The sequence below is a fragment of the Leishmania major genome, chromosome 23, assembly GCF_000002725.2.
Source record: "Leishmania major strain Friedlin complete genome, chromosome 23".
NCBI classification, from domain to species: Eukaryota; Euglenozoa; class Kinetoplastea; order Trypanosomatida; family Trypanosomatidae; genus Leishmania; species Leishmania major.
The window spans coordinates 51,154-64,929 of record NC_007264.2 but is presented as its reverse complement, the minus strand read 5'-3'; the positions used below and the strand labels follow the sequence as shown (position 1 = coordinate 64,929).

The 13,776-nt window shown below is 59.9% G+C and overlaps 5 protein-coding genes across 5 annotated transcripts; all 5 read right to left on the bottom strand.

Moving 5' to 3' along the window:
* Nucleotides 1–2,781: 2,781 nt before the first annotated feature.
* Nucleotides 2,782–3,273, bottom strand: LMJF_23_0200 (putative endoribonuclease L-PSP (pb5); the record flags this gene model as incomplete). The annotated part of the gene is made up of 1 exon (XM_001683291.1): nucleotides 2,782–3,273. The coding sequence occupies one exon, from the start codon at nucleotides 3,271–3,273 to the stop codon at nucleotides 2,782–2,784; it is 492 nt and encodes a 163-aa protein (XP_001683343.1).
* Nucleotides 3,274–5,009: 1,736 nt separating this feature from the next.
* On the bottom strand, nucleotides 5,010–5,387 carry LMJF_23_0190 (conserved hypothetical protein; the record flags this gene model as incomplete). The annotated part of the gene is made up of 1 exon (XM_001683290.1): nucleotides 5,010–5,387. One exon carries the CDS (start codon nucleotides 5,385–5,387, stop codon nucleotides 5,010–5,012), a length of 378 nt encoding a protein of 125 aa, XP_001683342.1.
* Nucleotides 5,388–9,104: 3,717 nt separating this feature from the next.
* On the bottom strand, nucleotides 9,105–9,995 carry LMJF_23_0180 (conserved hypothetical protein; the record flags this gene model as incomplete). The annotated part of the gene is made up of 1 exon (XM_001683289.1): nucleotides 9,105–9,995. One exon carries the CDS (start codon nucleotides 9,993–9,995, stop codon nucleotides 9,105–9,107), a length of 891 nt encoding a protein of 296 aa, XP_001683341.1.
* A 651-nt stretch (nucleotides 9,996–10,646) lies between these two features.
* LMJF_23_0170 (conserved hypothetical protein) lies at nucleotides 10,647–11,330 on the bottom strand (the record flags this gene model as incomplete). Its single annotated transcript, XM_001683288.1, has 1 exon — nucleotides 10,647–11,330. The coding sequence occupies one exon, from the start codon at nucleotides 11,328–11,330 to the stop codon at nucleotides 10,647–10,649; it is 684 nt and encodes a 227-aa protein (XP_001683340.1).
* An 820-nt stretch (nucleotides 11,331–12,150) lies between these two features.
* LMJF_23_0160 (conserved hypothetical protein) lies at nucleotides 12,151–13,731 on the bottom strand (the record flags this gene model as incomplete). The annotated part of the gene is made up of 1 exon (XM_001683287.1): nucleotides 12,151–13,731. The coding sequence occupies one exon, from the start codon at nucleotides 13,729–13,731 to the stop codon at nucleotides 12,151–12,153; it is 1,581 nt and encodes a 526-aa protein (XP_001683339.1).
* Nucleotides 13,732–13,776: the final 45 nt, after the last annotated feature.

The following is a 13,776-nucleotide window of genomic DNA, read 5'->3' as shown; positions in this document are numbered from 1 at the left end:
ACGAGAAGAGCAGTGATGAGCGGGTGTGCCTCCTCGCGTTGCTTCGTCGCTCTTGAACCACAAGAAGGACGATGGTGACGACAAGTACGAGCGCCGCACTGAAAACACAACACGAGCGAAGGCAACGACAACTGCGCACAGACACACAAGCCAACACGCAAATGCGACTCGGCAATACAAATATGTGCACCTCTGTGTGCGTGTGTTCGGTGGCACACGGAGACTAACGAAGAAGAGAGAGAAGAGAATACGCTCTACAACAAGAGAAAGAGGCCTTTGAAGGAAAAAGAAGACACACACACACACACGCTAAAACAGAAGGGAGAGGGAGGGGGAGAGGTGATGCTGGGGCCTCGAGTCGCAGCGGTGGTGGGCGTGGCCGCCTTGGCGGTATTCGCGGAGGGAGAGGGCGGTAACACCACAGGCCGGAGTCGTCGGAGTCAAGAAGGACACGGCAGGAAGGCGTCACACACGCGCAGTCACCAAAATGAAAGAAAAATGGAAAGGGGGGCGAAGGAACTACGTCAACTACAAAGCCGAGAAACGCCTCACACTCACACGGCACGTCTATACGAGACTTGTGAAGGCACGCACGCCGACACACACACACACACACACACACACACACACACACACACGACCGTCGCTTTTTACTGCGAGGAATAGAAAGGGGTGAGCCACAGAAAGGGAAAAGGGAAAGGGGGGAAGATGCTAACAACAGACAGGCACACAGAAGTCAATACGTCCTCTGCTACACAAGAGGGGTGGCCACTACACACACAAACACACACACACACACACATACACACACCAGTGGGAAGGAGGCGGCTCTGCTCAAAAGTCCTTTCTTATTTCGTTTATGTGTCCTCGAGTCTTGTCGCGCTGCTAACTATGCGGGCAAAGACGTGCGAGGCGTGTGTTGGCAGCGTGTCGTCTTAGTGGTGAAGTGATCGAGACGGAGAGGCGGGGAAGTGCGCAGAAGCGCCGCTTTAGAGAACGTGTGCGTGTATACGGCGGCCAGCGATGTGCTTCGATCGGTTTTCCGTCGACTAGAACGCATAGAAGTTTTTTTTTTTTTTTTGGGGGGGCCTCTGTATGAACCTCGTGGTGCCGCAGTAGAGCGCAGCCTTTGGGACCTCGAGAAAGGAGAATGGGAGATATAGAACGCTACGATCGTCTTGCAGACATCTACACTGAGAGGCGGTGATGATACAGGCGACTTGCAAGGCTGCGCGAACCCTTGATGGTAATACGCGTCGCAAAATTCGCCGAATATTTAGGAGCACAGAACGAGCAGCGGGCTCTGTTATGTCGGAGCTTCAGCGAATTCGTATTTGTTTTCTCTCGCTCACTTGCAACAGCGGTGCGTTCCTCACACTCCTCTGAGTGAGGAGTAAGGGGGTCGCGAGGGGAAGCAGGCGGTGAGGAGTGAGGAGAGAGCCAGATAGAAACAGTGAAGCAGCAGCGGTAATGAGAGCACGGTTGAAACGTACATACACGCACGGAGTTCATAGATAACAGACGGCTGCTGTCGACGGCGTATGCGCGCGTGGATGTGTGTGTGTGTGTGTGTGTGTGTGTGTGTGTCAAGGTGGGCATGTGGAGGTGGAATCAAGTAGAGACAAGAAAAGTGGAGGCGGAGAAGACAATTTTCACTTTGCTCTTCTCCAGGTCGTCATCAGTTGATCTCCCTAGTTGCTTTCGAGTTGATGCATCTCTGCGCCGGCGTGTGACAGTCATTGGGACTTGACACCAGACGTACGGCTTTGTGGTACACCACGCGAGGACGGCTGAAGCACACCTCCGCATCCTCACAAGGCTACACGGACGTCGTCGTCCCCGTTCTTCCGCTGCGTTTCTTCGCTTATTTTCGATTTCGTTTGCCCCATTACGCTTTCCTTTTTGCTCATGCGTTTTTTTTTTGGGCGTATCGTAGGCAGACAGACACGCAGGCCACGCCGTCGACACCAGCGCAGGCGAGTAGGCGCGCTGCTTCGCGTTGACCAGCCGTGCGCCACGAATTGAACATCAACTTGTTTCTTTCTGCCTTTTTATCTTTCCCTTCTTTTCCTGATTTGCTTGCGGAGTCTCACCAGCAACACGAGCACACACGCACGCACCTGCTTACCAACGCGCAAACCTGCTCCTCATCCAACGCGCATGCCCGCACATCAACGTCAAGAAGGAGGGGCGACCCACAGAGATGGGAGGGGACAGTGGAAACGCCCGTGTGCCGGTGCTGCAGGGAGGAGAACGAGAAACCGAAAACACAAAACGAGCCGGAAAACAAAAGATAACCGAAATCGACGAGTCGAACCCGATAGATGACGTGACGGGCAGGAGGTACCGTGGTGAGTGGAGAGAAGGGGACAAGAGCGGCCTACACATCACCGCCCATACGTACACATGCACTGACACATGCGCCCACAGCGGTAAGGACTGTCGACAAGGCTGCGCATCGATGACTCGGAGAAGGAGGGATCGAATCAGCAAAGGCGTGCTTCACGAGGTGAGTAAAGAGGCTCTCTGGATGACGTGCGTTCCATGTCGCTAAGAGAACGATAAAACAGCATATTCGAGCTTTAAGAGAATAAAAGAGAGGTACAGGGCCAGGGAACAGATCGAGACGCCCCCCCCCCCCACTCCCCCTTCACCTCTGCAAGGGGGGAGGAACGGTGCGACGCGTCCGCGAGAAGCGCTTGCCGAGTGGAAGCAGCGACTGCTACTCCCGCGTGCTCGCTCGCTTTCGCCGGCTGATACAGCCTTCATCAAATGCATCTTCTACGAGGCAGCCTTGGCGTCGTCCTTGAGCTCGAACTGAGCCTCGATCTCCACCATCGAGTTGAAGGGCAGCTGTGCAACGCCGAAAGCACAGCGAGCATGGAGGCCGACTTCAGCGCCGAACACGCTCACCAGGAGGTCGGAGCAGCCGTTGGCCACAAGCGGGTGGTCATGGAAGTTGCATGCAGAGTTGACGTAGCAGCGCACCATCACAACTCTCTTCACCTTGTCGAGATCGCCGCCGGCGGCGGCCCTTATCTGAGCGATCAGCTGTACAGCGCAGCTTTTCGCTGCGGCCTTGCCATCCTCAGCCGTCAGCGAGTCACCGAGCTGGCCCACCATTAGCTTGCCATCCGCATCCTTGGGAAGCTGGCCGGATACGTAGACCATGTTGCCCACGATGCAGAACGGCGCGTAGGAGGCTGCAGGGGCAGCAGGAACCGGCAGGGTGATGCCCAGCTTCTGCAGGTTGGCTTCGACAACGCCGGGCATGGTTGATGCGGCAGTGCAGAGAAGACGGAGTGTTCAAGCCGTTTGCGCACAAGCGTATCCTGAGACCTGAGTGGAGAAGCACAGAGGGGTTGGTGGTTGTCGCCGTAGGCAAGAGAGAGAAGTCTGTGAGTGATGCAGAGAGGAGAGGGAGGGGGAGAGCAAGAAGACGACAGAGGAGGGATGCTAATGGTGAGCCATCACATGTACACAGATGATTAGGGAGGGGAAAAAGACTCGACCGTAGCGAAGCCGGCCACCTCAGCGTGTTGCTACGGTCCAGTGCCCCTCGGGGGAAGCCGAGCGCCGGCAAACCAGCCTCTGGAGGTAGACGAGTGCGGCGTAGGCTCCGGCAGACAGGCCGTGGGTAGCGACGTGATCACGGTGGTGGTGGTGGTGGTGGTGGTGGTGTGTGTGTGTGTGGGGGGGGGGGGGGGCTACTTCCCATGTATGCACTGCCCCGCTGCTACACGTGGCCACGCGCGGCGCCATCACCCACGTGCGCGTTCTGCGCACGGACGCCTCTTTTGCGGTGACGTGAGATGTGGAGCGTGTAGCACTCGCGGTGCACCTCAACGGCATCAACGGCGTTGGTGAGCCTGTCCAAGCCGCACTGTGGAGGCGCAACGACCACTGCCAAGACACCCCTGAGGATTTGTTGTGTTGCCCGGGTTTGGCAGAACAACGTCGGCACGGAATGGCCGACGTCAGCGCCTGCAACGGTCGCCTTCGCCGTCCCCCACTCCCAGCCTCTCCGCGAGCCGTTTGGGCTGCTCGAACCATTCCTGCCCCGCCCGAGGGGGCACCCGACCCGTCTCTCCGCCGTCGGTGCAAACCGTCCAAAGTGCCTCTGGCCCCCATCGTTTCGAGATGATGTGTTGCCTCAGCTTCGCGCTCCGACCAGCCAGATGGGGAGCGGCTGTCGGCGGAAAGAGCGCGTGAGCCATCGGAGAGAAGACCACGCGCACAGGACGCTGTGTTGCCAAAAAAAAGGTGGGACCCTCGGATTGCGTTTCTGCGCGGACGCGCACCAGGAGAAGAGCTCGCTCATGGAGCACCAAAAGGTCGCGGATGGCGGCACCTCATCATCGTAGCGCTCGGCGTGATCCCTCCTGAAGAACAAAAACACAAAGACTCAAGGGGAAAACAGCACAAGCATGAGAGAAGGGTGAAGGACACGCATACATGCATGCAAGTTGGTGTACATGACCACCTGTGCTCGTGCCTATCGAAGCCATCCCCCTCCTTCCCCCTCGCTTTCTCCGTCAGGCAAGACCCTTGGGCATTGAAACGAAGAAGCAAGCCCATGCTGATGGCGAGAGCGTCAATCGCATCTCGCATGCAAGAGAGAAGTCGAAGGAGACGGAGGCGGCGGCGTGTTCAATCTGACGAGACTGCCCGAAGCACAGTCCTGTCTCTCATACGTACACACACGCCTGCGCGCTTGGGCGTGCGCGTTGTTCCTTGGGACGCACTTCATCTCTCTTATTGCCGTTCGTGCGTCTTTAAAACGAAGAGGACATGTGATGTCCGCAACGCTCTGTCGCACACAGGGAGAAAGAGAGAGACAGACCCAACGCCGCATTGGCGCAGACATGAATGCACAGGTCACCGCCAACGGTGGGCCGCCCCGCCACTGTGCTGTCGCGGCGGATCGAAGCGGCCGCACGGTGAGGAAACACGCGTACACGCACTCATACAGTGATGCAGCTCGGATGCCATGACGTAGCACATTCTTACTAGTCCTCGGTGCCGTCCTCCTCCGTGGATGCGGATCCCTCCGAGTCCTCGCCGCTGCCGGCCTCGACGTCTACGAGGCGTGACGCCGCCGCCAAGTCTTCCTCACGACGCTTACGCTTGAGTCGCTGCCGTTCATCGTAGCTTCCGTCCAACTTGCTCTGCGTGCGCTTACCTCGACGGATGATATCATCCACCTTGCTCATCGCCTCTGAATCGTCGCTGCTTTTCAGAAGCGCCTCGCGCACGCGCCGCCGTACCTTTTTGCTGCCTTCCACATCGCCCAGGCTGCGTAAGTCGAGGATGAGCTTGAGGATAGACAACTCCTGATCCGGCGCAATGCTGCGGGGTATCGGCTCTAGCGCGTCAGCGCTGTTCATCTTGACACACAATCGGCCCGTACAGGAGACGCCTGTTTTGCAACTGTGAAACAGCGCGCAGGAAACAAGAACGGATACAGGGAGGACGTAGCGTCCTGCCGAGACACTTCCGTAGCGCTTCTGTTGTCGTTGTCGTCCTTCGTCCCTGTGGCTCAGTCCACCGCGGGGCCTGCGGCGCTTACCTCCGCCAGTCACTCCAACAAGGAGGAGGCGGGCAAGCCGGGGGCAGGGAGGGCGACGATCAAAGAACGCAGCGAGCCAGTTCTCTCTCTCTCTCTCCCTCCGCAGACCAGTACAGACGCGAACAGAGAGCAGCGTGGATGGCGCGGGGCTGGCGTACGTTGATGATCTTCCCTTTCGCCTTTTCGTATTTGTGTATCGATGTCGGGCCGTGGCGCTCAACAAGTGTATGTGTGTGTGTGTGTGGGGGGGGGGGCTAAAGCATGAGCACACACACCACACACACACAGGCGCCGTGGGAAAGTGCACGTCGATGAGAAGAAGTGGGAGAGCAAGGGAGAGGATGGGGGGAAGACGGCAGAAATTAGGCGATCAGAGGGGACGAGGGAGACGAGGATGTCAGGTGCCACCTCTCCGGGACTGGTGTTGGTGGTGGTGGGGAGCAAGGAACCACGAGGCAGGGGAAGAGCAGAGCGCCATCATCCCAAGATACCGCATTTCAGCACGGGTTGGCAGCACCAAGTGAAGCAGCAAGAAGCGGATGCGCACAGAGGAGCGAGAAAGAGAGAGAGGGGTGCCCAGGTGCCCCACTACACATTTATCCCCTTCCGCACTTGTGAGGGCGAAGCGGCCCACCATCAACAGCACATATGAACAGGTATGTAATGCGCAGAGGCACGCAGAGCTTCTCTTCAGCTGCCCACCCACTCCCTTAGCCCTAAGCGTTGGATGTGTTCGGCATACCTTCTGCCGCTAGTATGAAGCGCTTCGTTGCGCTATACGTGTCTGCCTTCTTAGCTCGTTCATCCCAATTTCTCACCGCCGCCCTTCACGGGCAAACAGTGGCGAAGACGGCGTACTCGATGCACTGAAAAACGTACAGCGCCAACAAGCACACGCGAGGAACAATAGGGGCATGGGAAAAGCAGAGGTAGCGTGGGTGCAGCTGAGCGCGCGGGGGAGGGGGGCTGCCGTCCAGCAGCACCTACGAAAAGGCACCGCAGGCTCTCTGCCGGGCCCCACTCCCAACTTCTTCGGCCACCGCGTCCTACCGCGATACCTACGCGGCGACCAATGCACAACAGTGCCGCATGAACGCGCGTCACACAAAGTGGCTGCAAGCTGCCCCGTCGTCCTCGTCGCTGTCGCACCCCGTCGATGAGTCCTCGAGGTCTGCGAGAGAAAACCATAAAGGGCGCGCGGTCGTCAAAACAGGAGCACAGTCCACCGCCACACACTCCCTGACACGCGGCAGGAGGCTCCTAAAGGCTGCATCGTCCAAGGGGAAGTTGTGCAGTTCCTTACCGGCGATGCCGCAAGGCCACCCACCGGAGGTTCGACGTCAGCTCCTTGTCGCCGCCACAAAAAGCGGCGTAGCCCCAGCCGCCCCCTTCAGCGCAAGCGATGGTTTGGGCGGACGGCGCAAGAGAGACCGCTTGACCAGCCTCCTAGTCTGCCGGTGTACGCCAGCCTGGCGGCCCTCGTCAAAGGCGTCGACGGCGAGCCAAGCGCCTCCACACCGCCTCCCCGTAGCACATTTCACTGCCGTACATGCCAGCCACCATGCGTCCGCACTGTCGATACTGCGCCACCACGATAGGCTCGGCATGCCTGAGGCGGCTCTGATTCCACCACCGCGCGCTGAGGGGCGGTGCCCTGCGCAAAGGTTACTTTTCCCTACACTGCATTATTCGGCATGGCGCCACCACCGATCCACTTGCTCGAGGAAAAATATTTTCATGCGCGCCGTGACACGCTGGTCGTCGATACTCTCCCCGGCAACCATATGCAGCACAGTCCGCTGCGCTCGAGGGAGTTCTGCGGCAGAGATTGAGCCGTCGTCGGGCCACATCTTGGGGAGCAGCGCGCGGAAGGAGCTGGCCGCCGCGTGGCAGCGGTGCACCTGTCACCTCTCTCGCCCCTCCCTGATTCAGGGCCCGTGCCAACCCCTCACTGTCACGTAGTTGCGCGGCAGGAGCATCCCCGTCGGCTTCAAACTATTGATCTCCTTCCAGACACTTAACACCCCAGCGTGGTCGGTTGCAGGCAGCACACGCCCATCCCCTCGCCCTCCGCGCCTTCCACCCGAGATTTGACATCGTCCTTTGAGGCCTCCTCAGTGGGAAGAGAGAAGTGGCACAAAACCACGTTCACCACGAGGAGCCGACCCCGCCGTCTGTTGAATGCGCTGCTGCTCTGCTTCACAGTCACCGAGGAGCCGGTCGGCGCTGTCGTGCCCTCTGTCACGTGGGGCTCCGTGGTACCCAATAGGCTTAGCGAGGCTAGCACACTGCGTCCACAGCTGGCAAGACGACCGTAAGGAAGAGTTCGCGCAGTGTGATGGTATGCTGAAGCATACACTCCTGCGCGGCTCTCCCCCAGAACAGGGGCAGACGGGACACCCACCCGACGCGACGGCCGCGTCAACAGCTTCTTCGCGATAATTCAGGTCATGAGCATCTTGAAGGGGCGCGGTGATTGTGTTGGCCTGAAACAAAACCAAATAAGTTCCGAGAGAGAGGCGAGCGAAGCGCTCGGTGGAGGGGAGAGGGGGGTCATCGCGTTGGTGCCGAAGGCAAGAGGGGTGGGCGAAGGACGACGAAGAGCAGTGCGAGAGAGACAAGCTCGAAGGGGATGACCTGCCGCGCACTGCTGTCCAATAAAGTGACCGAACACGCGCGACATCTCCCTCTCCACGCTACGCCGTAATGCCGCTGCTTGCCGTCAGCGTGTTCACTTCTCTGCCGCCGCGCACCATCAGCTCAACCACTCACTCTACTCCGCGGCCTGTCACAGGTCCCACACCGTGCAGTTTGAAGCACCAATAGATGCGTGTCACAGCAACGCGCCGACTCGGCCAACTGAGCACAGCCTCGTCCTCAAACTCCGCCCACCAACACTCCGCCTCGCTGTCACTCCTTCCATCATGCTGGTTTCTACTCTTCGTGCAAATATCCCTCGCGGCAGCACACGGGCGCTCCACACAGGTAGGCAGCGAGGGCCAGGGGTGAGATGTATTCGAGTCACGCTGACGCTCTGCCCATCATGTGGATAGCGCAAGCGTGTGCTCACTGTCGCGGTTCGCTCTCCGACGCACCGCCATCCAGGACCTCACCGCCGACATCAGAAGCGATACATCACCCTGATTTGCCCACGTCGTGGGCAACGGACCCTCTCACGACGAGAGGTGGCTCGGCATTGAAAGGCATGGCGGAGCTCACGAGCTCCCCCTCTCCCACACAAAGTGGGCGCGCTGGAGCGTGCGATACGACGCCGAGATCGCGCTCTCCAAACGACGCACTGTTACCCCCGTACGTTCCCTGGCTAACCCGTCTTCTCTGCAGGCTCCGACTGGGCGCACTCGAGCGTGAGATGCTCATTTTGAGGCACTCAGAAACACCAACACCCGCACGCACCAGCACCCCTTTCATGCGCTGCTGTGCCTCTCTTCCGTGCACGTCCTCGGCTTCCCCGTGCCCGTCCGGACACAGAAGAAGACGCCTGAGTGGGAGAGCTTAAAAGGGACGCGGACTTCGCCTAGGCAAGCGCACGCCACCACAGGTTCACAAGCTGGTAGTGGCCCGTGTGTGCCCCTCCGGGGGCGAGGCGAGGGTTGTGCTCCGCGTTCTGAATGGCGTGTAGGCAACGCCTTTCCTGGATTGTGTCGCCATGCCGTCGCGCGGCTGCCAGTTCCGCATAAAACACCTCCAGAGCCTTGGCCGGCTCGCTGTTCCAGAGATGAGCCCACCCAATAAAGAGGCGGCACTTGCGCACAACATCCTCATCGAACACCGCTTGTGCCACAGCATGCAGCTGCAAGGCGCACGCGAGGGACTTGTCAGCCCGGTGCAGCGAGGCCCAACCTCCACCGACGGTCTGCAGCTTCGCGATGAGGCTGTGGCCAACGTACTGGCGCGCCATTTCCGAGTACGCGACCCGTGCCCAGTGCATTGTGTAGTCCAAGAAGTAGTCCGCGTAGGTAGGCAGGAGCAGGTACACGCGTACGTCGCCACCTGCCTCAGAGCCGATGTAGAACCACGGTGCCTCCAACGTCGCGATGGCGTCACCGGAGGAGTCGTGGCCGGGTGACGAGGATAAGGGGGCGCTCTCGAGGACGCGCACCCCCTGCACAAGATCATAGGCGCAAGCCTCAACGAACATGGCAACCGTCATCGAATGCGCACTGCAGCGACGGTATTTGTAGGCCAAGAGGATAAGCTGCAGCGTCGTACACGCGTCGCGGAGGCGGTACACACGGTGCACGGGAGACGCGTGGCAAGCATGATCCTCAGCGCCCGAGAGTGCCTCCGCGTTCACCGCAGAAGCAACTACCTGCAGCGTGTTGCGTTCCATCGGCACGTCTTGCACGTCTATGTGTCGTGCACCGGGAGAGCGGAGGTGGAGAGGAGAGGCGAAGTTGATGCACATGAAATTTGACGCCGGCAGAGAAAGATAGAAGACAGAGCAGCGCTCCCCTGCTCCCTCCCTCCGCCATTCACTGCAGCCGCACCTTCCTCCCCCCCCCTCAGCCCCTTCGACGATGGGCAGAGAGAGCGAGCGAGCGAGCGCGAGGCAGTCCTTGCCACGTCTACACAAGTGAGCAACACGAAATCGGGGAAGGGGGGGGGACGAAGACGCAGCACAGACAGTCATAAAAGTGAGGAGAGAAGGGAATGAAGACAGAGGCAACGTGGTGCACCTTGGCATGTCTTCTCATTCCCTGTTCGACGGCTTGTGCATGTGGGTCAATGAGGGGGGCGAAGAGGAAAGGAGCGTGCAGCCCACGTCAGCGTATGCGCCCTTCTCCCTCTGCCCCTCTGTCTCTTTTCTCTGTGTGCACTCACGACATCCTCACGCATGAAGGGTGGGTCGGGTGTAGAAGATGATGCAAGCGGGGGAAGGAGGGAAGCAGACAGGGCGCTCAGACACACGCAGACAAGCATTGAGTACACTCATCCATGAGTACAGCGAACACAGCTTCACACATGGCAACGCGTCTGCAAGCCAGCACAGCGCCCTGGCAGTGTATAACAACCTCGCCTTTCGCTTCCTGCACGTGGTATGCGCGGCTTTACACCGCTACGACTCCGCCTGCTCCTTGACCTCCACGGCCTCCACCACAGGCACCGGCGCTGATGCCGCTATCGCCCTCTCTTCTCCCAACGAGGCTGCGACAGGAAGGAGTGACCAGCGTCCGTTGCGCAGTGGTCGTGTCGACCACACTACCGCAAATACGACAAGGGCGGCGCCAGCCATGCCGACGTACATCTGCAGCTGAATAGCGCTCAGCGAGGACTTCAGGCTTCGCATCTGCCGCTGCACAGATGCGTTGCGCCGCCGCAGTGCGTTCATTGACCGCTGCATAGCGCGGCGCTGCTCCGCCGCACGTTGCAGCTCGTCGCGCTGCTGCGCGATCATGACATCTTGCTCTTGCCGCACGGTAATGAGGCTACGGTTCTCTTCCAGTTTCAGCGCCAGGTCCCTGCTCGTCTTGTCAAGCATCTGCTGCTGTGCATCAAGGCGCAGCGCCGCTGCGTCCTCTGCCGCCTGCACGCCCGTTGTGCGGCCGTACACGTATGCCACCCAAGCACTGAACATGCACGCACCAATACCTGCCATCGCATCCTGCTGCCGCATCACCTCGCGTTGTGATGTGTGATACATATCAGCGTCGACCGCGCCGGCCGCGTACGCCTCTCTGTACAAGGCATCTGCCGCCTCAGAGGTGAGCCTCGTCTCCGCCTTCGAAGCCTTCCCGCCCATTGACACGGGAGCAGATACCCTTCTGCTGGTGTTGTCGTGCGTGTGGTGGGTTTGCCTAATTATATAATGCCGACGCAGTGCCGCCACCTCGCTGCTCGCGGTGCGGCAAGCCCTTTGCCGGTCGGTGGTCCACACAGTCGAGAAAAGGCGGCCGCCGCAGCGAAGGAGACGGAGGAGGAGCGCAGGGAAGAGGATGATGGGGAAGGGGACGAGTAGACGAAAGAGAGAGTAACAATGGGTGGGTGGGTTGGGAGGGGGGGGGCACACACAGGGAGCAGCATTGGCAGGTGAAGCGACCTAGGGCGAGGAAGCGAAGGAAAACAAGCAGTGCCAGGTACCGGCGTAGCCGATCGGGCCGCGACAGCTCGCCAGATGAATCTGCAGCCCGCGTACTCGCCTAAACTCTGCACACCGACACACGCGGAAGCGATACGATCCCTAGCCACCACGATACCTGTGACTCGCCGTGCACAAGGCGGTTGTAAGAAAAAAATCAACCGGTGCTGATCCTCTGTGCCAATGGTGTAGCCTTTCCTTTTTTCTCGCTTCGCTTGTGCGCGGCGGTGCACATTGCCCACCAGCGGCGAGTTCCGAGTGGCAACGGTATCGTTGAGGCGTGCGGCCACGCCTCGCCGTCGTCACGACATCAGCGACAGACGCGAACGCCTCCATAGACGCAGACACGTATAAGACGAAGAAGAACGGTCGAAAGAAATCCAGCGCCGTTACTGTACATCTGAGTAACAAGTCTCTGGCAAGCGAAGAGAAAGCAGCAGGAGACACGGTCCTCTGGGTGCCCCACTGCGGTCAGCTCCGCTCTTCACCCGGTGGTGCCGCCGGCGCAGAGGTCCTCGTGTAGCGAGTAGCCTCGAGCCAGCGATATGAAGACGGGGCGCAGTTGGCGGTGAAGCACCCGCACACCGCAACCCCGCACAACCGAGGTGCGATAGAGCACGTCTTTCTCTTTTCCCGCCTTGATGCGGACGGAGCTTTGGCGCTTGCGGGCGACGAGCGCCTCAATGCCAAACACGTCGAGGCGGGTAAACACGCTTCGCACGCGCCGAGCGTTGTAACGCGCCGCGTCACCCCCGCGAGAGTCCAGCGCGGAAAAAGAGCCGTCACAGACCACGTAGATTGCCTCTCCGCCATCCCCCGCCTCGACAATCGTGTCTGTCGGCTCCGATACGACAAACTCGCTGCAAGTGCACGCCCGCATGCACGTCCACGCCCCCACAGCGTGCATGATCGGAATCTGGTGCAGCCATGGCCACGCGGCTACCAGGCGAGCTGCCCAGTGGGCCAACACGGTAGTAGACGAGCAAAGCGGTATGGCATACACAATCCCCCGCTCCTCCTCCTCCAGCCGCGAGCACGGCAGCAGCACGGAGGGGTACGAGTCGCCAAAGTAGTCTCCGCGTGACAACACGAAGCCCTCGAGGTCACTGTACACACGCAACGTTCCACTCTTGAGGATGAAGAGATGCTGCCCGTCCCCGCGGATGCCCTTGTCCCCGCACCGAAAGACCGCCTCTGCCGTGCTCATCACGCGCGCCGTGAGCACCATGTCGCTCATCTCCGCCCCTGTCACCGCACTCGTGAAGCTGGGGTCCTCGGAGAGAAGAGCTCGCAGCACCTGCTGTTCGCGAAGTGTTTTGCGATCTAGTCGAGGAAGTGCTGTAATGTAGAGCGGAATCTCATAAGCCTTTGCCACCGCTTTGGTGGTGGGCATGTGCGGGCGTGGGCGTAGTTGATGCTCCTCCAGCGTCTGCTGGAAGGCACGGATGAGGTACGGATCGACGTTGGTGGTGTCGAAGTTCACACGTACCACCGTGGGCAACTGTCTGATGGTCTCCAGCAGATGGGCAACGGCGATGCTGCCCAGCGGCTGGCCACCCAAGTCGAGGGTGTGTAGGAAGCGCAGGCGCGGAAGGATAGTGCACAGGTGGGCAACTACGTCGTTGCCCGAAACGCTGCCTTGCGACGAGCCGGCGAAGGTGTCGTTGTCGTACCAAGACGCCACATTTGACAGATCCACCGTTTCGAGGAGTGGGAGCTCCGCAATCAGGTCTAGTATGGGCAGGAGACCTCGCGCACCGATGTAGAGCGGAGAGAGAGCGGCTTTGCCACCCGGCTCGGCAAGCCGAAACGCGCGCTGGGCCGCAAGAGGAGTGACGGCAGCCCGCTCGCGCGCGCGCGCCGCTCCCTCCGCTCTGTCCTCGATCTGTTCTAGGTCTGCTACGGCCACGCATCGCTCCGCAGCTTCGCTGGTGAGCCTCTCTGCATGTGATGCAGTGTCCTCCGCCAGCAGCGTCAGTGCTGCTCGATGTGGCCTAAGCACTTCGTGGTAGCCACATCGTGCCACATAATAACCGTGAAGCTGGCTCTGACTTGGCAGCGGCATCGCCCCCCCCCCACAAACCACCCTCTCCTTCGAACGAAAATGACG